This window comes from Opisthocomus hoazin, chromosome 9, assembly GCF_030867145.1.
Source record: "Opisthocomus hoazin isolate bOpiHoa1 chromosome 9, bOpiHoa1.hap1, whole genome shotgun sequence".
Lineage (NCBI taxonomy): Eukaryota > Metazoa > Chordata > Aves > Opisthocomiformes > Opisthocomidae > Opisthocomus > Opisthocomus hoazin.
This window is the reverse complement of record NC_134422.1, coordinates 36043401-36063070: the sequence shown is the minus strand read 5'-3', so window position 1 is coordinate 36063070 and position 19670 is coordinate 36043401. Positions and strand designations below refer to the sequence as shown.

The following is a 19670-nucleotide window of genomic DNA, read 5'->3' as shown; positions in this document are numbered from 1 at the left end:
GAGAGAAAGACAAATTATTTGAGCTGCATGTTTACTGCACATCCTGTCGCTCTCTTTCTCTTTCCTGCTCAGCATCCAGTGTTTTTAGGACAGGAACGTGATTTCATTGTGCTGACAGTAAGATCATTATTGATAGCAAAGGCTGACTCCTTGCTGGTAGCTCCTATTCTCGGTATTGTTGTGAGATGTCTCTGTTCTTCCTCTTAGTAAAGAATTGCCTACAGTGAATTCAGGCCTATTTTAATGGACCAGTGCATAGTGACAGAAAACACAGATCAGTGGCTTAATGCAAACCCTGTGGCTTTAGAGACCTTGGGTTTGGTCTCTCTGTATTGCTGGTACCCTCCAGCACAATGTTGTGCTCGTCCAGATGCATTCTCTTGTTTCCTCGCTGAACACTGATCTGTAATGACAAACAGTGGATGGAGCACAGTATCTCTAGAAGAGAAAACTGAAATCACATCTGAATTACTGCAAGGATTGTTCAGGTGGCCTAATTTCATCTTCCACAATCAATTTGTTAAAGGAACAACTGCTTGGAATGATAGTGTGTGTGTCTAGAGTTCAACCTGCAGTGTGCAGAACCGTAAAATTTAGGTCTGCTTTTTGCAAAGAAACGACAATGGGAGCAGCGAAGATGATTTGAATGAGTAGAAGTTGTCCAATAAAAAGCAAAGCATAGGCCTATAAACAAGCAGCGTCACAAGAATTGTGTACCCTTGAAGGCTTCGACGCAACAGGCTAACCAGTCAAGGCTGTCTCAGGACTGAAATTTTAGTGCTTAGATACCACCATTGTATGAGGCATGTGTTTCTCCATGTCTGGGCTTTTCCATTTGAATGGGGATTGTGTTGAGTCTGCTGATGGGCTGGTAAATTCTTGTAGGGAATTAAAAATTGGGAAGTACAAAGAATTATTCAAGAGTCTTTGCAAAGTGTTCTTGGGGGATAAGAGAAAACCCAACGCCTATTTTATGTCAATTTTAACAATTTAAGAATTTGTTGCTCTGTAAAGTCAGTGCCAGTAACGTTAGTTGCTTACAGTGAACTTGCTTTACAGTTGCTGGAGAGGGGTAACGCTTCTCCTCCCAGCACGGCATCTCCGCAGTTGCTCAGTGCCATGTGCTGGTGACCCAGTCAGCGGTAACGTGAAACTCGCCTCGAGCGGATCGTTCAGAGTGGGAAGCAATGAATGCTGTGTTTGTGGGGCTCCTTATGCACTTTTTCTGATCATTTTAGTTTTCATCTTTTTTTTTTTTAATCTAGGGTATTTAATTTGTGCCTTCCATTTGGCGGTGTGCTGTGTCTTACCACAGGTGCAGCTGGTACTGCAGCACTGCAGTTGTAAAGTAAAGCAGGCTGTGCAAGGCAGAAGTCTTGAAAATGCTTCCCACAGTCTTCACATGGACATTTGAGACAGTGGTGTTACCTGTGTTTTGCGAGGTCGATTCAAATAAATGGTTGGTGTTTTTTTCTGAAAACCATGAGACTCTAAATTATAGTAGAGTGCTTCTCTTGTGTGGAACATATTTATGTGTTTGAAGTCATCGGGCTGGGTTTTGCTAGTTTGCTGGCAATGTTGTGAGATGAGCCAACTTCTTGTGTGAAAAATCAAGATACTATATTCCACGTATTCAAAAGACTTTATGTAGCCTCTAGAGATGCACTGGGGTTTGCCTTTGTTGCTGATGAAGATCTTCCAAGTTGTGTAGATAGGCTTGACTTTGAAAAGTGGCAAATATGACCCTGTAATGGCTACGCTAAACGAGGGCTTTGCATGGAACCACTTCTCAGTGCAAGTATCTTGGAGGGACCATGAGACTTTGTCAAGCCAGTATTTTGGAGGTATTTCATGTACTTGCCAGAAGGCAGTACAGCAATTTGCAATTTTTGAGTTAGGTGGGATAAATGAGGAGTAAGTAAGCCTGCATCGTGAGGTCCTGTGGGTGAAGCCCCATATTTATCGTGCGTGTGCTTTGTGCTCTGTGCTTCCAGCTGCCCGCAGAATAAAAGGTAAGCAGGAGCTGCTGCCGAGGGCCCTTCAGGACACGCGGCGTAGGCTTTAAGCCAAAGGAGTTGTTTGGGTTGGCTGCCGTGGCTTCTGGCTGCTCTTGTCCCAGGGCCTGAGGGACTTCTGCTCTGGGGCCGGATCTGTGCTAATTGCAGGGCAGGAGGGAACGCACTGCTGCTCCAGCCGCTTGGGTCTCGGCCCCATCGGGGCGGGCGCAGCGAAGGGGTGGGTGGAAAGCCTCGAGTTAAGGGATTGCGTCGGGCCTCCGTGGTAATTTTGGAGCTCTTACAGAATATTAAACACGAGATCCCTTTACGTCCCTGCTCCGAGATGCCCGATATTGTATGGCTGACTAACAGCAGATTTCTTTAAGCTGGACCAGTTTCTCAGTCTGGAGGCGGAGAGAGACGTTAGGACCCATGGGTGATGGTCTCTGGACTGCTGGTGAAGTTGGTTGTGTTACAAGAAGCCTTATTTCTGAGAAGCCTTACCAGCAGTTGCAGGGTGGTACGTCGTGATGAGCAGTCAGCTCGAGCAGTGGAGCAACCTCTGAGTATGACTTCCTGCCTATAGAAGAGCTGTTGCAGCACCCTGAGCCCATGATCGATGTCATTATTGCCACTGCTGGTGTAAATGCAGCGGGGGGGACTGGAGGCGGGCCAGCAGGTGGGGAGAAGGGCTGCTTGGGGGGCTCTGGAGAGGGCTGAAGGAATGGGCTGGGTGTTCATCTGCACTGAAAAGTGGTTCCTCCAAAAGCGATTTCTCTGGCGGGGTCCGTCATCCCAAATGGTTCCTCCCGCTCCTGGTGGGAAGCCCGCTTTCCTGGAGCAGCGCGCTGGAAAGCGCAGCCCGAGTTTGGCTGGAGGATGCAGTTAGCTGGAAATAAGCGTTGGAAATGGCCTCTTGGACGTTGGAGAAATGGAGCGATCTACTGTCGTTCTGCAGCAGTGAACAAGCGTTTAGAAGGAACGGGAAGCTGTTTTCAGGCTGGTCAAGTGTGGGCTCATGTCGGGTTGTTCATGAGACTGCTTTTCTCTAGGGCTGGTCTTGATCAGATATCTGCTGAAGATAGGTGTGCAAATCCATTCTGCAATTAATAGAGCTAAGATTAATAATAAATGTTAATTATTCAGCATCGAAGACAACTGTGTCATATCTAGAGAAACGAGAGACGTCTGCAGTGTGCTGTTTTCGGACTGGTAGTCACTCCGCCGCGTGTTGTAGCATCCCAGTGTAGTCCGTGAACTCCTGTGGGTACAGCTGGGAGCCAGAGCCCCCGTTATTCTTGGGTGCCGCTGGTGGGAGAACACACCCTCGCCCCTGGAGCTGCTCCCGAGGGCCTGTCCTGCCCGGCTTGTGCTGCCTGTGCCTCACCGTTGGGAACCGTTGTAGCTGCCTGAGGAGAAGCTGCTGCCTTGGCTCTGCTCTCCTCTCTGAATTTTCGAAGCCATCCTGGGAGTGAATTGCCTCCACAGCTGTGGGATTCTCTTTTGTTCGAGTTCTGTTTTCACTTTCCTTGGTTTTGTGTTTTGAACCTTACTGGCCTTGGTAAAAGGTGTTTGGTTGTAGGTCGGGAAGGGCTGTACAAGGCAGGTGTAGGTAGTTTTTGAAGCATATACATGGGGCTTAGAAACCTTATTCCCAATATTGATTTCTGGCATGTGCCATCATGGTGCAGGGTCCTGCACCTGGGGAGGAACAACCCCATGCACCAGTACTGGCTCAGGGCAGACCTGCTGCAGAGCAGCTCTGTGGAGAGGGACATGAGTGTGCTGGTGGATGAGAAGATGACCATGAGCCACCAGTGTGCCCTGGTTGCCAAGAAGGCCAACGGGATTCTGGGGTGCATTAAGAGGAGTGTGGCCAGCAGGTCGAGGGAGGTTCTCCTCCCCCTCTGCTCTGCCCTAGTGAGGCCTCATCTGGAGTACTGTGTCCAGTTCTGGGCTCCCCAGTTCAAGAAAGATGAGGAGCTACTGGAGAGAGTCCAGCGGAGGGCTACGAGTATGGTGAGGGGACTGGAGCATCTCTCCTACGAGGAAAGGCTGAGGGAGCTGGGCTTGTTCAGCCTGGAGAAGGCTGCGAGGGGACCTTATAAATGCTGCTAAATATTTTAAGGGTGGGTGTCAGGAGGATGGGGCCAGACCCGAACATTCTGTGATTCTGTGATTATGGCTTACTAATGACTTCTATAAAGTGGATATCTATTGCCTGTTAACTTCTTCACCGTCCCTGATCTGGACTGTACGGGGTGCTACCATGCTGCAGGGGCTTCTGTTGAAACCATCGGAGGTGAAGGACACAGCAGGTCCGGTTTATTTGCGTGTGGCTGTGATAGTGCAGAGTGCGATGGTGAAGGACAGTCACGCGTGTCACAGGTGGAAAATCCATCGGCTCTGGATAATTTGGACTCATCACGACGGGGGTGTTGCTGTCGCCTCCCCCTGCATCCGCTCCTCGGGCCGGCGCTCCAGGCCGGCGCTTGGCGGAGCCCCGGCCGCCGCGGCCCGCCCCCCCCTCCCCTCCCTCCCCGCGCCGCGCTGCCCGCCCAGGGGCGTGCGCCGGGGCCGGCCGCTCCTCCGCCCGCCGCGCCGCGGAACGGCGGCCTTTTCGTCTCCGCGCGGGGCCCCCTTCCAGCCCAGCCGGGGCGGCGGGCTGCCGCTGCCCGCCTCCCCTGCCCCGAGGGCGGCCCTTATCGGATTTACCGGGCGGAGGGCGGGGGGGGAAGGACGGCGGCTCCCCCAGCGTGCAGCCGTGCTGTAAACAATGAACGCCGAGGCGGCTGCGGCCGCTCCGGTGCGGTGACCGGCGGCCGGCGGCGCCTCCCGGGACCCGCGGGAGGGTCTGACTCGCCCCGCGGTGCCCGGGGGCCGCGGGACGGCGCTGACATGGACGCCGGCCGCCGGCGGGGAGCGGGGCGGGCGCGGAGCTGCCGCTGAGGCGGGGATCGCCTCACGCCGCCGCCGAGCGGGCTGCGACACGGGCGCGCTTGGCGGATCCCCCCCCCCCCATTTTTGTATTTATTATTTTTTTTAGTCGGGTCGGAGCGGTTCTGCGGTTTGCGGTTTTTTTTTTTTTTCGGTTCGCGGTCGCAGAAGCCGCAGGGCTGCCATGGCCGGGCTGGATGCTGCCGCCTGAGGGGCGGAGAGCGGCGGGGGCAGACATGTACCTTCTGGACAGCAGCGAGCCGCCCGCCGCCGCCGCCGCCTCTCCGGAGGGGCCGCCGCGGGGGACCCCCCCTCCGAGGAAGACCGTCTACCGCATCTCCGTCACCATGGTGAAGAAGGAGCTGCTGGGGCCGGAGAGCGGCCGCCATCCCGCCCCGGAGCTGCCCCGCCGCGGGGCGAGCCGGCCGCCGGGCTCCTCCAGCCTCACCAGGGCCGGGCTGCTGCTGCTGGAGGAGGAGGAGGGCGAGGAGGAGGAAGGCGAGGAGCGGGACCGCGTCCCCAGCCCCTGCGGCTTCCGCAACTTCAGGACCCTCAGCACGGGGCAGCTGGAGCTGGGCCGCCTCAAGGTGCCGCGGAGGGAGCCGGGCCTCGGCGGGCCGCGGGGCAGCGGGGAGCCGGCGGCGAGCGGCGGGGCTGAGGAGGAGGAGGAGGAGGAAGGGCCGCCGTCGGGCCGCCCGGGCGAGGCCCCGCAGGCCGGGGAGCGGGCGCAGAGCCCCTGGCGGCAGCCGGGCCTGCTGCGGCGGAGCTTCAGCTTCAGGCACTGGAGCGGCGGCGGGGAGCCGGGCCGGGTGCGGCGGCACAGCAGCTCCGGCTGCCTCCCCGCGCAGCCGCCGCCGAGCCGGGGGGCCAGGGGGCCGCGGGGCTCCCCGCCCGGCCCCGCCGCTCCGCCGGAGAAGCGCAACACGCTGGACGTGGGCGAGGTGCTGAGCCAGGCGGACCCGCTCTCCCGGCTGGAGCGCTGGGAGCGGAGCAAGAGCAAGAACCGGACCCTGGATAACAGCGATCTGCAGCGGCTCTCGGAGCGGCTGGGCCGGGAGGGCCCCTCGGCCGCCGCCGCCCCGGAGCACCGGCTGCTGCGCTTCTTCAGCGGCATCTTCGCCCGCAAGGACGGCACCTCCGCCCTCTTCGGCGGCCCCCACGGGCGCTCCCCCCGCAGCAGCTTCTCCAGGTCCAGGGCTTATTTTAGCAGCCTCAGGAGAGCCGCCGTGGACGTGCAGTCCAGCTCCGAGAGCATCAACGGGTCCCCCCACAAAGGTGCCCCTCCTTGTTTCATTTTGGGGGGGGGGGTGTTTGCCGCAAAGCTCTGCGTCGGCGGTGAGGGGTGGTGGGGAGGGGTGATGGGGTGGAAGGGCCTTTCTGCGTGCGGAGAGGGAGATGCTGCGCCGGCATGCGTGATGGCTGCGTGCGGTGATGGAGACGGTGTGGTTTGAAGCACGTGGTAGTGCTTTTTTCTCAGGTGGATCGCCGGGCAGGTTGGGCTGCGTGCCTCCTGAACCGAAAAGTGCTGGCTGGATTGATTGATTGTGTGTTCTGGGACAGCTGAGTGAGGCAAGCATAGCTCGTTTAATTATGAGGTGGGAGCTGAACTCCAGCGCTGCTGTATATAGGTCACTGGGTGGCCCGGTGCTGCGCAGCGCTGGGACTTTCCCCCTTTGGAAAGGTTTCTGTGATCCTAAATATGGGTTATGGCAGTCAGAAATATACCTGCTCACTTTGGAGGATTAGGTGAATGCCAATGTAAAAATATCATCAATCTTAAACCTCTTCTTTCACAAAAGAGCTCAAACCGAGTTTGGGATTTTTTTTAAAAAACACAGCGCAAACTTGGAAGCTGGGCTCTTTGAATTATTTTATATAGCTGTGTGCAAACCTTTAACTAGCCAGAGTGTGGCTAATGCTAGGTGGAAATCAGATTGGGAATTGTGGGGTTCGTGAATCCCTAGGATACAAGAAAAACTTGAAAATTAAGCTTGCTGTGCGATGGAAGTCAAGAGCTGACTAGCTGCTTTCTGTGAGGATCCGAAAGGATCACGGTGTCGTTGGCTGGGACACGCTAAACCAGAAATGCAGGTTGGGAGCCACCTGCTCTTTTCCTAGCTGTGCTTTTCAAATCTTTAATAGGTATCTGTGATGAAACACTTAACTAGTAATTACAGTAGCCTTTGAGCACTAAGTGCTTATCAAAGTGGCAAATGATCTGTAAGTTGCTTGCTTTTCTAAAAATACATTTCTCAGTTAGAAAGCTGAAGCTTTCTGTAAGGCGCCGGTATGGCAGCGGTTCTTGTGGAGTGGGGCCGGGGTGGTTTATTGTGGGGAGCAATAGCAGGAGGTGCTTTGCCATGTTACCAGCCCGTTACAGGTCCAGAAGACCTGCTGCGAGTGGAGTGTGCCCAGAGTTTGAGGCACAAGGAGCAAAGCCAGATATCGAGACCTAGTAACTGAGGATTGTAATATTTTATTGATGTAGAGGCATTCATGTGGGCTTGTAATAATCATGACGGAAATTGTGGTCTGACCTTGGTTAAAGTTTGAGGTAACCACAACAGAGAGTTACTTCATACAACTATTTATGCCTGTTCTGTGCCAATGTGCTTAAACTGTTACTTCGTTTTAGCAGCGTACAGTCATGTACTCTGAGCACAGTCCCTTCAGCCCGGGCTAAGCTGCAGATTTCGGTTAATCAGTAACCACTGATATGCAGCCTTAAGACGTTCCAGAGGTGGTTTGTCTTGTACGTGCTAGTATCACCTTTATCTGGTGAAAGTAAGCTTTGAGGCTTGCTTTCCAGGAGGTGTGTCCTGGGACGAGCGATGTGGTTGCAGGTTGGTAGCCGTGTCGCAGGCTGCCAGGTCTGGCGCGCTCTACCACTTTCTCCTTTTTTTCCAGAGAAGTGCAGTTAAAGCTTTTGCTATCAGAAAAAGATCTGTGCACAGTTTCAGCTGTTGCTTGTTGGTGTCCTTCAGAAAGTGTAAGTTTAAACTAATTTGTCCTTAATTCACCCTATTATTTCTTGGGAAGAAAAGCTTTGTGAGATGTTATGTTTAGCGTACCAAATATGTTTTAGTATTGTAAGATTGGAACTAGCTGCTGTTCAGCCAGAACTTGTGTATTTTGCTGCTTTAGTTGAAGAGAAATTGATATGTTCTTAACAATCCTGTGCCTAGATTTTAGAGTAATGATAGGGAAACAGGTGGAATCTTAATCTTAATGTGTGTTGGGTCCATCCCTCCCCAGTTGCAAAATGAAGTTTTATTGCTTGAAACTTGCTTCCCTTCTGCTGTTGGTATTCTGCCCGTTTTGTGCTGTGTGCAGGTTACTTGACTTTATACTTTCTACGCATGGCCTGCCTAAGGTCTGTAGAGAAAGCGGGAGTTTTAAACTGCATACTTGTTGGGGTTTTCAGCTTGAAATAGTTGCCCAGATATTTAAGTATACGGGTAATGATATGTCTTGGAAATCTGTTCTTAACTACCTTAGTCAGGTAATATGCTTTTGAACAAGCTGAAGTTATGGAATTTTTTAAAGCAAAAGACTAAACAATATTTAAATGTAGATTTTTTGATGTTACTGAGTTCTGCTTATGCTGTGAGTGGGTAAAGGTTGATTTTTTTTTTTTCTTTTTTTATTATTATTCTTCACACTGTCAGTAAACTTAGACAGTTAGATATCAAGCTTTTTCCTTTTCTGCTTGCAAACCCCATTTGCCGTGGCGTTGTTGGCCTCAAGTCCCATGCAAGCAACAATTCCCCAAACTTTGTTAGCAGTGAGGAGGGCGGGGGGTTCAAACGCCTACTTCCCAGCTAAGGTGAACTGCAGTTCCAGGTCACTTAAGTGTTGATCAAATTTCTTTCCTACAAGTTAATTTTTAAAAGAAGAGAAGCTGAAGGTCGGGGTGGGGAAGATGAAGTGGCCTATCTGCCAGCCAGGCTGGTGCCTGTCTTTTGGATATTGTTCATGGTCTCCACTTTCTTTGTGAGGGTTGCAACATGTTTATGTTGCAGCCTTCTAGACTGTGGAGGTGATGGTAGCAAGCCTTTTTCTTCATGGCTAGCTTTGAGTTAAGAATACGTAAGTGGTTTTGTCCACTTATAAAAAATTCTTATGCAGTAGGCTAATCCTGTACCAGTGCTGCTATTCTAACACAGGAACATTTTTCCATCTAAATATCAAATTATTAGTGTTGAAGTTCGCTTGCCTGTGATTTTAGTAGTCTTAGGTCATGGTGTTCAACCTGTAAATTCATTTGTTTGAAGCAAGAAGATATATTATATATTCACCACCACTGCTCAGCCCCCCACCTCTCCCCAAAGGGGGAACTTCCATAAACTTCAAGACAGAGAAGCAAGAGAAGCTGTTTTAACCTTAAACCTATTTAGGAGAACTTGTCAAGGGAAATGTTGTTCCTCATCTAAACTTTTTTCTCCCCTTGAAGTCTTCATGGTCCTTTCATAGTGAGAGGAGCTCTTCCTGCTCTGGAGGAGGAGGATGGCTCTGGGGCAGCAGGGTTTTAAAATAGCAGTTTCTTTTTCAGTGGTTCCTGGTTGTTGCTTTTGTTTTGAGATAACTTTGTTTGAATAACCCCTCTTTAGGATACATTAAGCAGATTTGTGAATCAAAATTGTCGGCTATCAAAAGGAGTATCATTATAGTATGATAAACTGCCCTTTTTGAGGTTTTCCCCCCTGAGGTTTTAGAGGAGTTAGTTTTAGGCTCTTATCTCAATTTCTCTCCAATTTACAGCCATGGGAAGTAGCGGGAAGCTGACGAGTGATCTCTGTTGGAGGCCTCCAGTCTTTTCTTGCAAAGCTTCACTTGAGATAATTCTTGTTAGTTCTGTGTCGTCTCTTGCTTGCTGCCCTGATACGGTGGCCGCTCTTTCATGCTGCTGGCATTTCCAGCACCAACCCAGTAAACTTTCCGTGCACTCGTACAGGTGAGCAGGCAAAGCTTTGGAGCACATGAAATTTGGGCAATATGATGCAAATGTATTGGAACTGGTCCCGTGTAGTTCCCCATTTTGTAGCTGCAGGTTTTCGGTGCCATGCTGCTCTAAGCATATTCTTTTTCGACACTGGAGAGTCTCTGTCTTTAATGGACTAAAAGCCTTCTAGGACTCTTCGAGCTGTTTTAGTTACTGTGATTGAGTGTTGTCTGGACATTGTTAGGAAAATAAAATCTAGAATATAAATAGATTGCAGTTTGGATTAAGCGTTGTCAAGCATTGTCTAAGAGGTTTTTTTGTTATTATTTATTGGGTAGGTCTTGTGTCAAGCAAAATGAATGGCCGGCTGCACTGATACAGCCAGATGATTAAGAACTGAACTGGTATTAAGGTCACTGGCTGAATTAGAGAGTGAGATGGATTAGTGTTTGCACAATATTGAAGTGTGTGCCAGATGCTAGCAGTCATGGTCTTTGTTTTTCTGTTAAAATTGAAAAGAAATGTAGAATTGTAATGTTGCTCTATATTAACTAGACAGTTAAGTGCCTGGTGGCGGTAACGGGTAACTTTCTTGGGACAGATCACTGAAAAAGCTGTAAAAGTGTTGTGCAGGCTTTCAGTTCCATTCCTGCACAAACCAGGCTCTGTGAATTGAAGTAGCATACTGCTTGTGTTGTCAGAAATCTGCCTGTTGCTTTGTTTACCACTGTAGGTAATGATATTGTGTAGATCTAATGAAGCTGATGCAGATGACCAAAACACAATTTGCACGAGGAAGAGAAACATTTAGAACATGATCTTCTTGTTCCTTTCCTCCTCATCTTGCCCTGAGTCTGAGGGTGCTCAGTGTGAGGAGAAGGGTAAGGTTACTCTGGAACTGTTTCCTAATGCTAGCAAGTCTCGAGTTGACGACTGAGCAGTTGGTTTTTCGGAAGTGGAGTCTGCGTGTGGCGTAGCATGTGAGCTCTTTTCTGAGGCCGAAGGAAGACTCAGAGTTCCTCGTAGCTGCTGCGTATAGAGGAGAACTCCAAACTTTGCGTCAGCCATTAGCGATTCTTTACCCGATGTAATGATCTATTTTGCTCTAGAAAATGGAATCGCTTGTACCAGATGCTGAGCCCTTACTCTCTGTAGTAGTTGAGCTGCCAGAACTTTCAGTTTCTCCGTTTGAAAGCGGCATGTTGCATGCTGTGCACGATAAGCTCGCTAGTAGCGTTGCTTGCAGATCTTGGGCTCTCAGATCACCACTGAAGAATCACTTGGGTGTATTTTGAAGGAACAGTTTGGCTCTTTTCTGCAGAGCACAGCTAACTTTGATACTACTGTGCTGATGACCACCGGTAGTTTAATACTGATTGCCTAAGTACAACTATCCAGTTAACAAATGATTTGTGTAAGACGATAGCTGAAATAGCGTGTAACTATTGTTTTCTTTGGCATGGTTACAACCTTAGAAGTAGATATTTGGAAAGCAGAGAGCGAGTGTAAATGACTTTCAAATGCTTGCATATTCATTTTCACTTTGACCTGCATAGGGTTAAAAAAAAAAAAGGCATTGGTGCAGACTATTAATGTAATAGTGTTGCTTTTGATAATTGGTGTTAGGATTTCCCCTAGGCAACGACAGTAAACACACAGTGAAATGCGGTTTCTGCCAAAAAATACAGAATGGGCTTTTTCATGTGTGAGGAAAAAGAAATGTCAGTATGTTGAACTTGAGAAACTATCATCTATTCTGTTTGTGAAAGGCATCCAACATAAAGCTATTATCTTGACGGAAGTTTAAAATAGGGCGTTTGACGATTCTGATGTTTCAGGCTGGTATATAATGACAGTGTTTGACAAATACTTCTGGTTTATTGACAAAATAGTACCACATGTTTTCCTACAACAGAACAGGCGACAAACACCATTAAGATAATAAGCACCCAGTGCAGTGCAGCTTCCTACATTTTTTTTTTTTTTACTGATCACAGAAAACATTAATAAAACTTAAATGGTGGGCCTTGTTATTTATGGAGGTTTTCTTTGGGTGGAGAGACCTGGCTTTCCATGCTGCAGCCACTGGTCTTTGGTTACAGCTGTGATCAGTTTGGAGTGCTCAGGGACTCAGGGGAACAGCTTCGTCATGACGGTTGGTTTCTGCTTCAGTTAATAGTCTTGGAAATGTGGATCAGTCTGATTTGAAGGAATATTTGTGGCCTGGGCTCGCTTAAGTTAACATTTAACCTGATGGACAGTACTTGTTTTCATATGTTTTGGCTTTCTTCCTTTGAGGTTGCACAGATGAAGATGTAAAGGTCACTTGTCTGAAGTTATAAGGCAGAGCAAATCTCTAAGTGTACTAAGACATTACAGAAGGGTCTTTATGAGGAACCCCCAGAGGATCTGGCCATAATGTCAGATACAGTAATGGTGATTTACGAGGTAGGCACGTCTGTATTTCCTGGCTGTAAATATTCCACTGTGGTGATTCACAGAGCTATATCTGATTGATATGGGAGATGTTGTTTGTAAATTACCTGAGATGTGTTATTTGTAACTTTATTTTCACTAGCTTACAGGTAGAGAGAACTATTAAATATAAAAATTCAGCGGTGTAAGTTCTGTTACATCAAATGACTTCATTTTTAGATGAGTTGGTGATATGTCTCAACTGCTGAGCTTGGTGAAGTTAATTTCAGCCTTGGAGGTACTTATTAAGAAGTAATGCAGAAGTTTCTTGGAAAGATCCTAGTGTTAGCAAAGGATTCTTGTTCTTCACAGCGCCTGAAATACGGTGTGATTTGAATGCCTGTGAGCTACACTTTCATTTTGTGAATGAAGCCCCCTAGCAGATCTTTCTTTCTTGGAAGTGTTAGATGCTGATTTTTTGCAACTCTGATTTGAAGAGTTGCTCAAATACTGTGCTGATTGCTGCCAACTCCTGGCACTTCCAAGTTATTTATAATACCTCTTTATTTGTTTGTATATGTTTGTCAGTTGGCTTGTCTGGCTGGTTTGATAGAGAATCTGGATTACTAAAAATATGGTTTTACTTGTGTTGGACTTAGTGTGTATATACATACACGTGTGGTTTTTGAGAAGAGAATTCTGTAACACTGGTGCAATTTTTTTTGTCTTATTCCCATGCAAACAGTCACTTACTGGCAGTGTTCTTGTGTTAAACATATGGGCAAACTTTTTAAAAGGGAGTGCTAAACCACTCAGCGCAGTTGTATTTGTGGTCGTATTTGCAAGATAAGGTAACGCATCTATCAAGATCCATTCCCTCCTTGATTTCTCTGCTGCTTTCTGTGGGTGCATACGTTATGTGGGTCTTAAGAGCATGATGTTTCATCTTTGTCTTGATGTGAAATTATTGAGTTATTGCTTACTCTCAATATGAAGTGGCACTACTTTTAGATTGAACCATGACAAATCAGTGGCCCGTAACACCGCTAATGTTGCTCTTATGGAGCATTTTTGCAGAGATGATGGTCCCCCCTGTAGCTCCCGAAAACCAAAGCCTTCTTTGGGATAAGTGTCCGAATGACACACTGCCCGAAACATCTCCTGCTCGTCCAGGGCTGTGACTGCATCTGTACCGGGGGTAGACTGCCTGGGAAACTGGGATGTTGACCTAACTGTGCCTTAAGAAACATCCTAATTCAGAAGCTCTTCTGTTCAGCGATACAGAAATATTTATGTTGGCAAGGCAACAGCTTTTCTGTCTTCATCTCTGTGTCCTGCAGGGAAAAATCTTACTTTGTGCTCATGGAGGATGGAGGGTTTAACTCTTCTGTAGTTTTAATTATTAAAGCTGTTAAAATTGAATGTGCATTGCTCTTCATAACTTGCAGGGGATTGTGGGCAAGACTTGGAGAGAAGTCTGATTTTTTTTTTAAATTTTTTTTCCTAACCTGACTTGAGTTGAAAATCACCCGTTTTGCAGCATCCTCGAGAGCAGGTTGTTGGTTTTCCTTGCTGAGGCTGCTCTTCCTCACAGTCCAGTATGGCAAATAGTGACTGGCTGTCACTGGTATCCCTTTCACTGTGTATGTGTCTTGTCACCTCTAATTTGGCTGTCCCCTACCTCCATTTAAGGCACTTTATCATAATTCCTGTCTTCAAGTTTATTTCTTAGTTTACTTCTTGTTCCCCTTCTAGTCCTTTATAGAGGACCTTGTTGCCCCAAGTATTGTCATGGCAGAAAATACGTACAAGCAACTTATTCCGACCAGTCTGTGGTTTTACACACTGACTCCAACCTTCATTCCTCGAAGGTCAATGTGGTGTTTTTCACTAAATAGCTAAAAGAAACAATTTCTTGTTATGTAATGACAGTGCTCAGGTAGGGGACTAATCTATCTATGTCTGTCTTGAATTTTCCTGTGAAGGGACAGTGGGTTATTCTGCCTGCTTCTGGAGTTGGCTTCAGACTTCTGTGACTAGGTGCTGGACAGTGAAAGACTCAGTATGAACGCTTTCCCTGTTGAAAAAGTTATTCTGCTTTAACGTTTTCATTAGAGTCAATCTGAAGCTAAACTAAGCCACTAGATTTATTTTCAAGCAGGTATGATTTTGAGCACTGTCAGGGAACCCACTACCTGTGTGTAACACGCTTTGTAACACGTGTGGCAAGCAGGTGTCGGTGGTGCCACGTAGTGTGAGTAGAGGTATGAGCGTATCCTCTTCCCCAGGTAAACCTTCCTTGAACTGTTCATATGGCTTTGGTAGTCCTTAATCTTTGTACTTCCCCTCGTTAAAAAGCCATACAGATGGGCTATCAGTTTTGTAACCACAAGTGACTAGTGTGTGTTCTTTAAACTGAGCCTAGGCTGTTGGATGGCTGCTGCTGCTGTGTAAACGGGGGGGTTGCTCTTCACTGTGGAAAGCTTTTGCTGAAGGGAAAGGCAAGCCTTACTTTATTTAGGAGGAGTTCACGAGGTATTTGAAATACTGCATCGAAAGAGCTTGAAAGCTTCTTTCTTCCTACTTTTGCTCTCCAAGTTAAAAGTCTAGCTAGAAAGGTGTTCAGGTTGCCCAGTTCCACGGCAGCTGTTTGGAGAAATGCAGCTGCTCTGTTGCTGTGGTGGTTTTTTTCTTGCCCCCATGCGACAGCGAGCCAGGCCAATGCCTCTGTGCCTTCTGCCGGCATTTCTGTGCTATAGGCAGAGTTCTGGTGGGTTCTCTCCTTTCCTCCAGTGAGAACCGAGCCTGGTGCAATGGTGTTACGTACTCAAACCAGTGCTTAAGAGACGGTGAATATGATTCAGAGTTTGACACCTAATAGTTCTGTTTTTCTGCTGAGATAACTCAGTCTAAGTGAGATTTTTTCCAAGCCTATTTCTGCATGTGGTTACTTCAGAGAAGTGACATCTGTGAAATAATAGTTTTTCTGATTTTAAAGGGTACTTGGTTCAGTGTCTTAGTATGCCTTGCATGTTGACTGCCAGTTTCCTAGTACCAAAAAAGTCCTTGCTTGTTAAATGTCTCAAGGAAAAGTTTGTTTGTTCTCAGGAGAACGTGGTATTTTTGATTTTTATCCTGTTAGCGGTGGAGTTCCTCAGATTTACAGCATTGCATTTGGCAGGCTTGTGACGTTCAACAGTCAACATGAGTGGCACAGTGCTAGAGAAGTTTTCATTTCCACTTAAGAGTTGTACATGGCAGGATTGTTTGCTGGGTGTCGAAGCAAGAAGATAATGTTAAAGGACTTTTTCTGGAAAAAAAACCAAACCAAAACATTTTGAAAGCAGTGGTTAAAAGTCCGTGGGAGGGAGCGGCCTCTTCCCGCTCGTGCTTACAGTGCTGTTGCAGAGTGCAGTCTCTGTTCAGGTATGGCTGTGCCAGGTGGCTCTCAAAGGTGGCCTTGGCTATTCGCACCCACCTTCCAGAAACCAAGCGATAACTTGTCTTGTCGTTTTGGGTGCTGGTGAGAAAGCAGAACCTTGGGCACGTGAGAAGGGGTTAGTTTTCAGTGCTGCTCATGTGGTCTGTGTTAATGCAAGAAAACCATGCAGTGTGGGACCTGTGTGTCAACAAGGACGTAGCTGGCTCTTCTCAGTGCTTGGCCCTCGGGGCTGTCGTGTTGATGGCAGGCACAGCTTTGCGGTGGTCAGTCTTGCTGTTGGACTGTAGTTCTCAAGGCATGGGCATTAGCTAAATGTGAGTGGTTCCATGTAAAATAACCCTTGTGCTTGTGTTCATTTTTAATCCCTAAAAAATATCCGAGCATAATTTATGTCTGAGAAATTCTGAGATATTTTTAAGTTAGCTGAAAAGTCAGTGCTTAGTGCAGATGATGGTACATGAGATTATAATGTTGCTGTGAATGAAGAGTGAAGGTAATACAGATGAACTTCAGGTGCTGGGTTAGGTGGGAATGGAGCCCTCTGGGAGGGGATGTGAAGCTCTGAAGAAATTCTTGATTTTCAGTTTAGATATCTGCAAAGCTTCCTGGGTGACTCAAGGTAAAGTTGTTATGAAGTTGTTTGGTAGACTATGAAAAGAGAAGGCTGAGATCAGTAAAGTGAGATCTCTGGCAGCTTGGCTGTGTGTAAAGATGTGTGAGCAGGCTTGATTATTACTGTAGGTATGTACTGTAGATAATATACTTGTAAGGATTATAATAAAATACTGTAAGGATGTTTAGCTGCATTGAAAACATGGTTGTGGGAATCCTTCCCTTTTCTTGCCCCTTCTTATCTTGTGGTCTTGTGAATGTAATGGGTGGGGAGTGCAAAGCAAAATCGTGTAGTTGACTTGCTTTGTGTTCAGGCTTGAGTGAGATTATTACCACCCTTTAATATTGCCACCTGCTCTACCTCTTCAGCCAGGCACCTTGGGTTTGTAGAAGCTCTGCAGCAGCAGAGACTCCCATGTGCCTTCTGATTTCTGTGTGTGAGTGAATTACCTGCTAACACAGTTGACCTCCAGCCCTTTGAACTGACTCTATTTTTAACCTGAAGCAGGGAGGAGACTTCATGATAAGTAGGGGCTGATCGCAGGGTACTGCGGTCATCTCAAGAGTTGTTGTTCTCTAAGTGCCATCTTCCTCCAGTGAACAGAACTGATACAATGGAGGAACTTGTTCTGAAAAGCGTTTTGAGAGATTCCCAAATTTTAAAAAAATTAAAACGTTTCCTGTCGTGGAATCTAAATGTTTTTGAGTTCAGCCCTGCCTGTAAGATAAAACCACAATGGCTGCTGTTTTATAATGATGCTGTAAAACTGTATAGTTTCTAGTCTGACAAGTGGTGTCATTCAATTTAACTCTGGTTTAGATATCAGAAGGCCTGGACAGACGTGCTGTTTTCTGTCGTAAGGTGGCTGTGATGTGTTGCCTTGTCCTCAGTTCTGCGTGTTTCTGCCCTGATTGCGAAGTTACACTGTTGGGGTTAAGCTAAAACAGAGAGGAGCTCTTTTTGTTAGTTCTCTCAGTCTGCGTAAGAACAGTTTATAACCCAGAATGCCCTACCCAATCTTGCAGCTTACCAGCAGAAACAAAGCATCTTACGCTTAAGCATAGTGAGGATTAAAGTACAGACCTGATTCTGTCATTCAGCTGTAGGTGCGTCTCTCGGAAGTGGTCATCTTTCAAATAGATGCTTCTTGATGTGCATGGATGCTTCTTGCGCTTGAAGCATTCCCGAGCAGGTCCTCCTGGGTGGACGAGCAGGATGCCAGTGCTGCTTGTGATGTTTTTCTGGAATCTTCCACATAAGTCTTAGCCAGAGTAGCACCACTATTTTTACTGTCTGCACTAGCTGCTTTGTTTAAGGAAGAGAAACTTTCCGTGGGATGGATTTTACCAGAGTTGTCTATGGGCAGTTTTCATCTGATGCATTTGAGCCTACTCCCAATTTGGGTGCAGTGAAATATCAGTGCTTGATTTTTCTGAAGTTCTGAATGAAGTCTGAAGGTCTGCGAGGAATGAGGAACTGGTGGTGGTTTTTACCTGGAGACTAGAAAACCTACTGGTTGTTTTCGTTAGCCCTTTACTTCCGCTGCCTTGCTACAGAATTTCATTCCCAGCCCAATTCCTTCACTTGGCTGTTCAGCCCTGTGGGTGGCAGGAGGAAGGCGATACTGCTGCTGAGCCAGGTGATGCCACGCTCTGTCTTCCGACATCTGTCTCTGCTTCATGCAACCGCTGGAACATCTGCAGAACGGATGTGGTGGTTACTCCCTGTCCCAAGGGCCCCGGGTGGTACACGGCAGCCCCTGGGCAGTAGGGCTTCTCTGGAGTTAGTGTGGTGGGGGGAACAGAAACCTGCATTCAGAGTAGGAGACTCCAGAATGAAGTGGGATTTAGTTGCTGTGTTAATTAGAGTTTTACTCTAGGTAACTGTTAAGTGATACTATGTGAATTCTCTCCGATGATTATTATATGCCTTTTCCCATCAGAACGGAGGTTACGTTGTGCTTGTGGATGATGTTCTCTGTCATATGTGTCAGTATTTAATGTATCAATCAAACCTAACTATGAAATCCCCACAGGTCCTTAATGGGCATGTGGGCACCTTGTGGGCCTTCACCTAGGAATCCTTTTATTCAGGTGACTTAAAGAAATAAGCACATTGAAGGAAATTGTTCATAGTCATTCCTGGAAGTTACTCTGGCAGAAGTGTGGGCAATGTGCATCGAGGTTTTCTGCAGTAACCCCCTATCCCTTCTTTCCTGGGAGGTGCTGGGATGAGGCTCTTCTTCTTTATACTTACAGAGTACGTTCCTGTCGCAGCTTGCTTTAACCTCTACCCTCACAAAGTATGTAAGGAATTGACTGATAACAAATCCCTTTCCATCACCAAATAAAGAAAAAAATCAAGTGTGTTTTGAGCAGGCGTGCTAGTTTGTATTTTGGGGGCCCCCAGGTTGAGACGTCAACTGTAGTCAATGTAACATTGCCTGTATATAGCGTGGATGAAGTGTGAAGGAGCCACAACACCTATTTCATGTGAAAGTACTGCTGATGAAACCAGTTTGACGTTGGGGGCTTGCTGGCGTTGAGTAGCGAGTGATGGAGCTGGTTACTACATACTGCCGACTTAGAAAAACGTGCATCCTCCTGTTTCCACGAGATGTAAAACAGTCTTTGTTTGGTTCTGGTTTTCCTCACAGTCAGTACCCCTGTCCCAGAATATTCCGCTGCTCGCGCGGTTCTGCTCAAGCGTTTTGCTGGTGGCTGGTGAGGCGTGTGTGCGTGTGCAGGGCTGTCCCCTGCTGCGCAGCGGCTCTGCCGGCCCGCGCTGCGCTCTGTCTGCGTACGGTCTGCTCTGCCAGCCCGCTCGCACGGCTGCCACTGGGGCACTTGGGGGGGGAGGGGGGGGGGAGGAAAGAGGAATTGAACTGTTCCTTCAGTCACACTGCAGCAGAGAGCACTGTTCTTCCCAGCGAAATCCAAGTTTGTCAAAATTACTCAGTGCGTACAATTTCCAGTACCCGTGTTCCTGTGTACTGCATGCACTCCATTACAGCAGGATTACATGGTTCAGACCCGAAGGAAAAAGCTCATTTCTTTTTGGACGCAGTCTGCGTTCCTTTCTTGCAGAACAATCCTAGGAATGTGTCACCGCAGTCATGGCAAACACTGCTGGCCTTTTCTGTTTACACGTGCTGTCCCTTGTCCTCCGCAGCTGCACCGGCATGACAAACAGCGCTGGCAACGCCATCAGCCCTCGGGGGAGGATGCGGGAAGTGTTGCTTGCAGAGCTGCGCAAGAACAACTGCACAGAAATCACAGCAAAACTTTAAATTTTTTTTTTTTTTTCCTGTTAACCTTAATAAAA

General features: G+C 47.7%; 1 protein-coding gene across 10 annotated transcripts in view; it reads left to right on the top strand.

Moving 5' to 3' along the window:
• Positions 1 to 19670, top strand: part of AGAP1 (ArfGAP with GTPase domain, ankyrin repeat and PH domain 1) — a 385086-nt gene that overhangs the window by 74621 nt on the left and 290795 nt on the right. For 4 of the 10 annotated variants that reach the window (XM_075429665.1, XM_075429667.1, XM_075429664.1 and 1 more), the window contains exon 1: positions 5034 to 6209. The exons of 5 other annotated variants lie outside the window; for them this stretch is intronic. In XM_075429665.1, coding sequence (XP_075285780.1) covers positions 5132 to 6209 — 1078 coding nt within the window. In that variant the 5' untranslated portion in view covers positions 5034 to 5131. Of the gene's footprint in view, positions 1 to 5032; positions 6210 to 19670 lie in introns of those variants that run through there. One more of the 10 variants, XM_075429666.1, reaches the window with a different exon arrangement.